Source organism: Lolium rigidum, chromosome 3 (assembly GCF_022539505.1).
Source record: "Lolium rigidum isolate FL_2022 chromosome 3, APGP_CSIRO_Lrig_0.1, whole genome shotgun sequence".
In the NCBI taxonomy this organism is placed as follows: Eukaryota; Viridiplantae; Streptophyta; class Magnoliopsida; order Poales; family Poaceae; genus Lolium; species Lolium rigidum.
Genome location: NC_061510.1, coordinates 57,919,385 through 57,930,392, shown reverse-complemented (window position 1 = coordinate 57,930,392; position 11,008 = coordinate 57,919,385). Strand labels below are relative to the sequence as shown.

The 11,008-nt window shown below is 43.0% G+C and overlaps 1 protein-coding gene across 1 annotated transcript; it reads right to left on the bottom strand.

The window, feature by feature from the left end:
- Nucleotides 1–7,717: 7,717 nt before the first annotated feature.
- On the bottom strand, nucleotides 7,718–9,464 carry LOC124694879. Its single transcript, XM_047227807.1, has 4 exons — nucleotides 9,333–9,464; nucleotides 9,042–9,242; nucleotides 8,683–8,965; nucleotides 7,718–8,057 (listed from the first exon to the last, which is right to left on the bottom strand). The coding sequence occupies exons 1-4, from the start codon at nucleotides 9,462–9,464 to the stop codon at nucleotides 8,020–8,022; spliced, it is 654 nt and encodes a 217-aa protein (XP_047083763.1). The 3' UTR covers nucleotides 7,718–8,019.
- Between the last annotated feature and the right edge of the window lie 1,544 nt (nucleotides 9,465–11,008).

Below are 11,008 nucleotides of genomic sequence, written 5' to 3'. Positions count from 1 at the left end.
ATTCTATTTCCTGATTTAAGACATGGATGGTTTGATGCGAAAATTAAAAAACCTACGGAACATATTAGTATGAACGCTTTGAACACCATTGTTGCTAATGATATGGAAAATTCTAAGCTTGGGGAAGCTGGCTTTGATGAGCATGATATTTTTAGTCCCCCAAGCATTGAGGAGAAAATTTACTTTGATGATACTTTGCCTCCTATTTATGATGATTATAATGATAGTGGTCTTTTGGTGCCGCCTACTATGGAGAGTAAATGTTATTATGATTATACTATGCCTCCTACACTTGATGAGAATAATAATGATAGCTACTTTGTTGAATTTGCTCCCACTACAACTAATAAAATTGATTATGCTTATGTGGAGAGTAATAATTTTATGCATGTAGCTCATGATAAGAATGCTTTATGTGATACTTATATTGTTGAGTTTGTTCATGATGCCACTGAAAATTATTATGAGAGAGGAAAATATGGTTGTAGAAATTTTCATGTTACTAAAACACCTCTCTATATGCTAAATTTTTTGAAGTTACACTGGTTTTATCTTCCTATGCTTGTTACTTTGCTCTTCATGAACTTGTTTATTTACAAGATTCCTATGCATAGGAAGCATGTTAGACTTAAATGTGTTTTGAATTTGCTTCTTGATGCTCTCTTTTGCTTCAAATACTATTTCTTGCGAGTGCATCATTAAAACTGCTGAGCCCATCTTAATGGCTATAAAGAAAGCACTTCTTGGGAGATAACCCATGTGTTTATTTTTCTACAGTACTTTTGTTTTATATTTGTGTCTTGGAAGTTGTTACTACTGTAGCAACCTCTCCTTATCTTATTTTATTGCATTGTTGTGCCAAGTAAAGTCTTTGATAGCAAGGTTCATACTAGATTTGGATTACTGCGCAGAAACAGATTTCTTGCTGTCACGAATCTGGGCCTAATTCTCTGTAGGTAAATCAGAAAAATCTGCCAATTTACGTGCGTGATCCTCAGATATGTACGCAACTTTCATTCAATTTGGGCATTTTCATCTGAGTAAGTCTGGTGCCACTTTAAAATTCGTCTTTACGGACTGTTCTGTTTTGACAGATTCTGCCTTTTATTTCGCATTGCCTCTTTTGTTATGTGCGATGGATTCCTTTATTCCATTGACTTCCAGTAGCTTTGGGCAATGTCCAGAAGTGTTAAGAATGATTGTGTCACCTCTGAACATGTGAATTTTTATTATGCACTAACCCTCTAATGAGTTTGTTTCGAGTTTGGTGTGGAGGAAGTTTTCAAGGGTCAAGAGAGGAGGATGATATACTATGATCAAGAAGAGTGAAGAGTCTAAGCTTGGGGATGCCCCCGTGGTTCATCCCTGCATATTTTAAGAAGACTCAAGCATCTAAGCTTGGGGATGCCCAAGGCATCCCCTTCTTCATCGACAACTTATCAGGTTTCCTCCCCTGAAACTATATTTTTATTCCATCACATCTTATGTGCTTTACTTGGAGCGTCGGTTTGTTCTTGTTTTTATTTTTGTTTGAATAAAATGGATCCTAGCATTCATTGTGTGGGAGAGAGACACGCTCCATCTGTTGCATATGGACAAATATGTCCTTAGGCTTTACTCATAGTATTCATGGCGAAGGTTGAATCTTCTTCGTTAGATTGTTATATGGTTGGAATCGGGAAATGCTACATGTAGTAATTCTAAAATGTCTTGAATAATTTTATACTTGGCAATTGTTGTGCTCATGTTTAAGCTCTTGCATCATATACTTTGCACCCATTAATGAAGAAATACATAGAGCTTGCTAAAATTTGGTTTGCATATTTGGTCTCTCTAAAGTCTAGATAATTTCTAGTATTGAGTTTTGAACAACAAGGAAGACGGTGTAGAGTCTTATAATGTTTACAATATGTCTTTTATGTGAGTTTTGCTGCACCGGTTCATCCTTGTGTTTGTTTCAAATAACCTTGCTAGCCTAAACCTTGTATCGAGAGGGAATACTTCTCATGCATCCAAAATCCTTGAGCCAACCACTATGCCATTTGTGTCCACCATACCTACCTACTACATGGTATTTCTCCGCCATTCCAAAATAAATTGCTTGAGTGCTACCTTTAAATTTCCATCATTCGCCTTTGCAATATATAGCTCATGGGACAAAATAGCCTTAAAAACTATTGTGGTATTGAATATGTACTTATGCACCTTATCTCTTATTAAGTTGCTTGTTGTGCGATAACCATGTTCCTGGGGACGCCATCAACTTTTTACCTTTGTTGAATATCATGTGAGTTGCTATGCATGTTCGTCTTGTCTGAAGTAAGGGCGGTTTTTACCATCAAATGGTTTGAGTATGCATACTGTTAGAGAAGAACATTGGGCCGCTAACTAAAGCCATGAATCATGGTGAAAGTTTCAGTTTGGACATAAAACCTCAATCTCTTATGAGAATATTATCTGTTGTTGAATGCTTAAGCATTAAAAGAGGAGTACATTATCTCGTTGTCTATGTTGTCCCGGTATGGGTGTCTAAGTTGAAGAATGATCAAAAGCGAGAAATCCAAATGCGAACTTTCTCCTTAGACCCTTGTACAGGTGGCATAGAGGTACCCCTTTGTGACACTTGGTTGAAACATATGTTATGCAATGATAATCCGTGTTAATCCGAGCTAATTAGGACAAGGTGCGGGCACTATTAGTATACTATGCATGAGGCTTGCAACTTGTAAGATATAATTTACATGATACATATGCTTTATTACTACCGTTGACAAAATTGTTTCATGTTTTCAAAATAAAAGCTCTAGCACAAATATAGCAATCGATGCTTTACTCTTTGAAGGGCCATTCTTTTACCTTTTATGTTGAGTCAGTTCACCTATTTCTCTCCATCTCAAGAAGCAAACACTTGTGTGAGCTGTGCATTGATTCCTACATACTTGCATATTGCACTTGTTATATTACTTTGCATTGACAACTATCCATGAGATATACATGTTATAAGTTGAAAGCAACCGCTGAAAGCTAATCTTCCTTTGTGTTCCTTCAATACCTTTACTTTGATTTATTGCTTTATGAGTTAACTCTTATGCAAGACTTATTGATGCTTGTCTTGAAGTACTATTCATGAAAAGTCTTTGCTTTATGATTCAGTTGTTTACTCATGACATTACCATTGTTTTGATCGCTGCATTCATTACATATGCTTACATTAGTATGATCAAGGTTATGATGGCATGTCACTCCAGAAATTATCTTTGTTATCGTTTACCTGCTCGGGACGAGCAGGAACTAAGCTTGGGGATGCTGATACATCTCCGACGTATCGATAATTTCTTATGTTCCATGCCACATTATTGATGATATCTACATGTTTTATGCATACTTTATGTCATTACTATGCGTTTTCCAGAACTAACCTATTGACGAGATGTCGAAGGGCCGATTCTTGTTTTACGCTGTTTTTGGTTTCAGAAATCCTAGTAAGGAAATATTCTCGGAATTAGACGAAATCAATGCCCAGCATCTTAGAATCCCCGGGAGCTTCCAGAACACCCGAGAGCCGCCAGAGAGGGGCCACAGGGGGCCCACACATGGTGGCAGCGCGGCCCAGGAGGGGGGCGCGCCGCCCTAGTGTCTGGTGGCCCCAGACCCCTTCTGACCTTGCCCTTTCGCCTACTTAAAGTCTCCGTCGCGAAAACCCTACCACGTTCGATGAAACCAGAGAAAACCTTCCAGAGCCGCCGCCATCGCGAAGCCAAGATCTGGGGGACAGGAGTCTCCGTTCGGCACGCCGCCGGGACGGGGAAGTGCCCCGGAAGGCTTCTCCATCGACACCACCGCCATCTTCATCAACAACTGCTGTCTCCCATGAGGAGTGAGTAGTTCTCCATCGAGGCTCGGGGCTGTACCGGTAGCTATGTGGTTAATCTCTCTCCTATGTGCTTCAATACAATAATCTCATGAGCTGCCTTACATGATTGAGATTCATATGATGATGCTTGTAATCTAGATGTCATTATGCTAGTCAAGTGGATTTTACTTATGTGATCTCCAGGAGACTCCTTGTCCCACGTGTGTAAAGGTGACGGTGTGTGCACCGTGTGGGTCTCTTAGGCTATATTTCACAGAATACTTATTCGCTGTTATGAATGGCATAGTGAAGTGCTTATTTATATCTCTTTATGATTGCAATGTGTTTTGTATCACAATTTATCTGCGTGCTACTCTAGTGATGTTATTAAAGTAGTTTATTCCTCCTGCACGGTGTAATGGTGACGAGTGTGTGCATCGTGTAGTACTTGGCGTAGGCTATGATTGTGATCTCTTGTAGATTATGAAGTTAACTATTGCTATGATAGTATTGATGTGATCTATTCCTCCTTTCGTAGTGTGAAGGTGACGAGTGTGCATGCTATGTTAGTACTTGGTTTGGTTATGTTGATCTGTCATGCACTCTAAGGTTATTTAAATATGAACATTGAATATTGTGGAGCTTGTTAACTCCGGCATTGAGGGTTCGTGTAATCCTACACGGTTAGTGGTGTTCATCATCCAACAAGAGGGTGTAGAGTCTAGCATCTATTTATTTATTCTGTTATGTGATCAATGTTGAGAGTGTCCACTAGTGAAAGTATGATCCCTAGGCCTTGTTCCTAAATACTGCTATCGTTGTTTGTTTCTCGTTTTCTTGCATCTTTACTTCCTGCAATATTACTACCATCAACTCGCATGCCGGCAAGCACTTTTACGGCACCGTACTACTGCTCATATTCATTCATACCACTTGTATTTCACTATCTCTTCGCCGAACTAGTGCACCTATTAGGTGTGTTGGGGACACAAGAGACTTCTTGCTTTGTGGTTGCGAGGGTTGCATGAGAGGGATATCTTTGACCTCTTCCTCCCCGAGTTCGATAAACCTTGGGTGATCCACTTAAGGGAAACTTGCTGCTGTTCTACAAACCTCTGCTCTTGGAGGCCCAACACTGTCTACAAGAATAGAAGCACCCGTAGACATCAGTGGCTCCCAGCGCTCCAGCTGTGAACCATCTCCTGTTTGCGGATGATAGCATGTTGTTCGTAAAAGCTACTAGTGAGGGAGCGTCAGAAGTAATGGAGCTTCTGACCAAATATTGCGATGCCTCTGGTCAACGCATCAATTTGGAGAAATCTTCAGTTTTCTTCAGCAAGGGGTGCCCCCAGGAGCGCCGCGCTAGTGTCAAGAATATCATGTCTGTACCAAATGAAACTCTTAACGAGAAGTACCTTGGGATGCCTTCTGATATTGGGAGATCGACAAATGGGGCCTTCAAGTATCTTAAAGATCGCATTTGGAAGAGTGTTCAGGGCTGGTTGGAGAAGACCATGGCATCTGGGGGTAAGGAGGTGCTAATAAAGTCAGTGGCTCAGGCGATTCCGACTTTCTCTATGTCCTGCTTCAAATTACCGAGGGGTCTTTGCTTGACTATTAACTCGATGATTCGACAATTCTGGTGGGGGAGCAAAGATGGAAAAAGGAAACCCAGTTGGGTATCCTGGGAGACGATGTGTTCACCAAAGTTCAGTGGTGGCATGGGTTTTCGGGATATCGAGTTGTTCAATCTGGCGATGCTTGCTCGACAAGCGTGGCGGGTGCTGCAAAACCCTGATGCCTTGAGCTCAAGGCTTCTAAAAGCGGTCTCTTTCCCAGATGGGGAATTTCTTGACGCACAGCTCGGGTCCTCGCCGTCTCATGTTTGGCGAGCGTTGATCGAGGGATTTCTCACTACGTCCCTGGTTTGCAGGACAGATGACCCACCCATGTTGGTGTCCTCTCTCATTGATGCATCGAGCGTTTCTTGGAAGGAGAATATGACCGAGGAGCTCTTCCTCCCCATGGGCGCCGAGGTGATCCGTTCAATACCGTTAAGTACACGCAGGCTGGACGATTTCTGGGCGTGGCATTATGAAAAGAACGGGCTGCTAACTGTACGATCAGTATACCGTATGCTGGTTCTTACCAAGAAGCGCCGTGAGGACTGGCTTCAAGGAAGGTCGGGAGGCTCCGATGCAGTACAGGAAGGGAAGAACTGGCAGCGCCTGTGGAAAACCCAAGTTCCGTCGAAGCTGCGGGTCTTTCTTTGGCGCCTCGCACAGCAGTCGCTGCCGACGGCTGATGTTCGCTGCCACCGGCACATGTCGCCCACAAGCATATGCTTGGTTTGTGGCGAGGAGATTCCTGGAGACACTCCCTAATCAACTGCGCTATGGCGAGGTCTGTCTGGGCTCTGTCTGACGAGGAAATTACTGAACATGTCAGTATGAACGAGGACCCATCTGCGAAGCAGTGGCTTTTCGTGATGATGGAAACCCTCTCGCGAGATGATTTCGCAAGGGTTGCAGTTACCTTGTGGGCTATCTGGTACGCGCGTCGTAAGCTGATCCATGAAGGAGAGTGCCAAAGCCCGCTGTCCACTCACCTCTTCATTCAGAGGTACCTCCAGGACCACGGAGCTAATTTCTTTCATATATAACCATAATTCCAGGGCAGGCTTGGAGCAAACTATGTATAGAAGAAACTTACCATGGATGTGTTCCTTTGTACCTACTGTAAATAAAAAAAAAATTAACTGGCCATTTTTTCCCTTCAGTTTCAGTGTGACGTGAGCTGCTGCTTTGCAATACGAATTTCACTCAAATCAGATCCGATCAAAATTCGAATTATTTGAGCATGCTCCAGTATGAATCCACGCTTAGTGCACACTGGAGGTGCAAGCGCCGGACAATGCTGCTTTTGGTATTTTGCTTGTAGTGATGCTTGGGTTTCACCTTTGAAACGAGCAATCAGCAGACAGAGAAATGCCTGGAATCAAATTCGGGTGGGGAGAATGCGCATCATCAACCATGATCATTCAGAGAAATAACAGATTCGCTAAATGTCATCAGCAAACAGGGCTTCGGTTTGCTCAAAGCAGCCATGGTGAAATTTTGAAATAAAAACTCTCCCTACTTTCTTTTAAACGGGAAAACTCTCGTTACGGACTTCACAAAGAAACCATATCCATAAACAAATAGCCTGTTCAACATACACGTGCAGTAGTTCAGACAAGAGATGAAACAGAACGTGATTCTCGGGTTAAGAGAGCGAGCTAATCTCGTTCAGTCAGCGTCGAAACAGAGATCACTTGGAGCACATAGCTGACCTAGGTTGAGCAAAATAATTTGTGCCACTTCAAGAAAAGAATAGAACTAAGGGTACAATACTCCTAGCAAACAGCCAGCGGCAGTGCACTGCCAAAACAACACCTTTTCTAATGGTTGCAGCAAACAGGACAAATTCTGAAACCAAATGATAACATAAGAAGGTTGTCGTCATGGGAAAGGATGATCTTGTCTACTGACACCACGGATCCAGAAATGTATCAGTAAGAAACTAAGAATCTGTCGAGGGAGAATTTTGACTGCCATGCATTAACCTGCAGAGGAGGCAAATTGAAACTAGCTTGCATACATTATTTTCACTGGCAATTAAAACACACGAGGGGGCGAGAGCAAACAGAAATAGCAAAGTACTTGCCAAAAAGACTTGAACTGGAACTAAATAACTTGTGTCAAATCCAAGGCCAATGAAAATTCAGAGAAGACAACTCCAGATCAGACAACAAAGTTCAGTTAATATAGAAACTCGGTTTTTTGCCACTTGAGTACAGATATTTGAAAACATAAGAGCATAATCATTCGAGGAGATTACATAAAACAAAAGGGCAACTAAGATAAGGAGGCCTGCAGAGAATTTCGAAATAATTATCAACTACTCTACCACTCAGCGTCCATTTTGATAAAAAGACAATGAGGGTGTGCACAGACAAATTGAGTGCCAATATAGCATATATAGGAAACAAATGTGATACATGCACAGTCAGGCTTTTATTTGGCATGTAAAATTTCAACCGTGCTAGAGATTCTAGACAACATGAAAAGGATGGGAAAAGGATGATCTTGTCGATACCCACCATGAATCGCCAATGTGGATGAGAATCATGTCGATGTGCAATTCTGGCTGCCATGTATTAACCCTGCAGAGAAGGCATATCGAAAACCATCTCCAGTCAATAATATCATGATACAGAAATGTAGTTGCTGTCAAGGTTGCTGTATGTGTAAAGAATGTTCTCATTGGCAAATAAAATGAAGTACATGCTGACAGAAGAAACAAAGAGTAGAGTAATTGCTGAACAAAGTTTAACTGGAACTATTAGTGTCAAAGCCCAATGCCAATGAATTAAGAGGAGACAATTTCAGCTAACCTAGAAACTCGAATACAGATGCAAAACAGAAGGGAATTATCTAGAGAAGATTACATAAATCAAAATGTCAACTAAGGTAAGGAAGCCTGCATAAGCATAATGCTATTTTCTTATCACGCACTCCACCATTTAGTTTCTACTTCTGAGGGTGTGGGCACAAAAATTCAGTGGAAATATACATGTTTATTTAGCTAATAAATGGGACGCATGCGCAACCAAACTTTATATGGCATGCCAACGCCACATTTTAGACAAACTACAAGAATTAACAATCAAAGCAAGAACATTCTGATAAAATCTTGACATTAGGCTTCGAAAAATCCTACAAGGATTAAAAATTATATCTCTGTTTCATCTAGGAGCAGGCTAATCATGATGCCAAACATATACTCACCAGAGCTAAGATAAATAGAGCATTCCACGGAAGAATACACCCTTAAGATATCGTATATTTTGGCGCATCTGTCATTACTTTCCCAGGCCTCCTGTGACAGCTTCAAAATTATTCTTTTCAGAATTGGTGCACATCTGAGTATCAATTTCAACAAATCAAACTCATGATCCTCTCCATCAAAGCCTGTGATTTCTACTTCTTCAAGAGAAGTCAAAGAGATAGTTTGGGATTTCCAGTTCGGAGAATCACAGCTACAGTGTGGTAGGCATCCTTCTTCGTTTTCCTAAAACAAAGAGGTTATGTGAACTACTGCACTCTATATTACTGAGATACACAATAAGATCGAGCAGAGAATTTACCGCTGGTTTCTGGAGGTTGACCTTAAGTCTCTGCATAACAGAACGAATTCGATTTATCCCAAGGAGATGAACCACAAATGCTCCGTAAACGTGCTCCTTTGTTGTGAGGTGTAGCTCCAGAACAGAGAAGGGAACAATCATATGCTTCACTATCTGCTTCTCAAAGTTGTCCGTTTCACCGTAAAAATCAGTAGACGAGTTCTGAAAAAAACAGTTTATGAGGATATATGTCATGCACATAATTTAGTTTACCCAAAGCTTGCAGTAAATTGAACACGAGTGGGAACACACGGCATGCATGTGCAGCGAAGAGAGCTGCCCTTGTCCCTCTGCTGTCTTTAGACTCAGCTTCATGAGTATCCAAACACCAAACGTAGCATGGTGCCCATAGAAATAGCAGCCCCACGAGAACTTCTCCACCATTGGTGCCAAGACGGAAATGCTATGTGTATGTATGGAAGATTTTTAAGAACATGGTCAATTGTGTTAGCACGGGGGCAACGATGTTGACATGGTTTACAAATTTCCCACCGGCCACAATAAGCTCCTGCAGCAATGGTGAGTTGACACTCAAGACATAGTCATGGAACCGAACGTCAGTGAGCCGGAGCGTCCGCAATAGCGGGCAGCGGGAGAGCAACGCGTCCAGATCGGCGGTGCAGGAACACAGGGACAGCCTCTCGAGTGCGGAGAACTCACCGCCGGCTGGCACGCAGCGGATAGTGCAACAAAGATGCAGCTCGACCTCGATGGAGGTGGCACGGTGGAAGCAAGGCAGGTCTAGGTGGAGGCGAAGACCGTCGGCGTGGAATAGGTCCCAGGGAAAGGCCAAGAAGAACTACTCCGGGTCGAGCCGCGCGGCGGCGCGGAGCAACGAGTTGACGCGGTTGGTGTCGACCAGCTGCTTCTTGGGGACGCGCCCGCGCGGCATGGGGAGGCGGATTCGGAGGAGGGAAACCGCGGGCGGCGGAGGAGGGATGCAGCCGAGCGCAGCTTCGAGCGAGTGGAGCGCGACGTCGTTGAAGACGACCCGGCGGAGGCGTGCCCAGAGGCCGCGCCACCGGCGAGAGAGGACGCCGGTGCGTGCGGCGGCGGCGGCGCATCCCAGGCGGGTGAGGACGAGGAGTAGCAGGTCGTCGGGGAGAGTGCTGATGAGATCCGCTCCGTCGCCTACTAGGGCTAGCAGCCGGGGGGAACGCCGGCGAGGCCCCAACCTGAGCTCCATCGAGGCTTTGCTGCCAAACCCTACCATTCCCCTATGGAGCGGACCAGTGCTCCGTCAGTCTCAGGAAGCTGGAGGTCTGTTCGGAAAGACCGAGGTCTGCCAAACCCTCCTCGTGTTTATTAATTGGGTTATTAATTAATTTTAATTTTTCTTTTTTTACTACAAGTTCTGTTTAGAGTTTATTAGAGTGATTTTTTTGGTACTGCCTACTCTACATTTGATTTCCTTTTACTAACTTCAGTTGTCAAAAACCACCGAAAAGTCTAGGTACTTCATTGTATAACTTGACTCTTGTGTATGAACAAAGGAGATCCACTATTTAGAAATTTAGCCGTTGTTCATTCAAATATTTGTGCCAGTTTTTTTGATTAGCTCACTACTCCCAATTTGCGCAATTTAAATCTATATTCTGTAGCAGATAATATGCAATTCACAGAAGATGCATCCGTATTATTGTTAAGCCATCAGTAGATCAATGGCTTCATCGAGGTTTCCCCTGCAGTGGTGGTGCTAAACAGTGCCGACGCCATGGTGACGACCTACCACTGTTTTCACTTGTCTCTACCGCTCCATATTGTTAACGGGGCTCTTCAGTCTTATCTTAATTAGCTTTAGATTTTCTCAAAGGAGTAACATGTACTCCTATATACTACCTTCATCCTTATGTGCTGGTGTCTATGGCGTCACCGGAACGACATTGTTTTTGAAGATGCCACCGAAACGACATTGTTTTCCTCCAAAA

Bases quoted from the DNA above. Each gene is read 5' to 3' on its own strand.
- LOC124694879 (XM_047227807.1), bottom strand. From the start codon at position 9,464: ATGGTGGAGAAGTTCTCGTGGGGCTGCTATTTCTATGGGCACCATGCT. The intron at 9,243-9,332 runs GTGTGTTCCCAC...TGTTTTTTTCAG, and splicing joins CTTCGCTGCACATGCATGCC to AACTCGTCTACTGATTTTTA. The intron at 8,966-9,041 runs GTAAATTCTCTG...TCTTTGTTTTAG, and splicing joins TCAACCTCCAGAAACCAGCG to GAAAACGAAGAAGGATGCCT.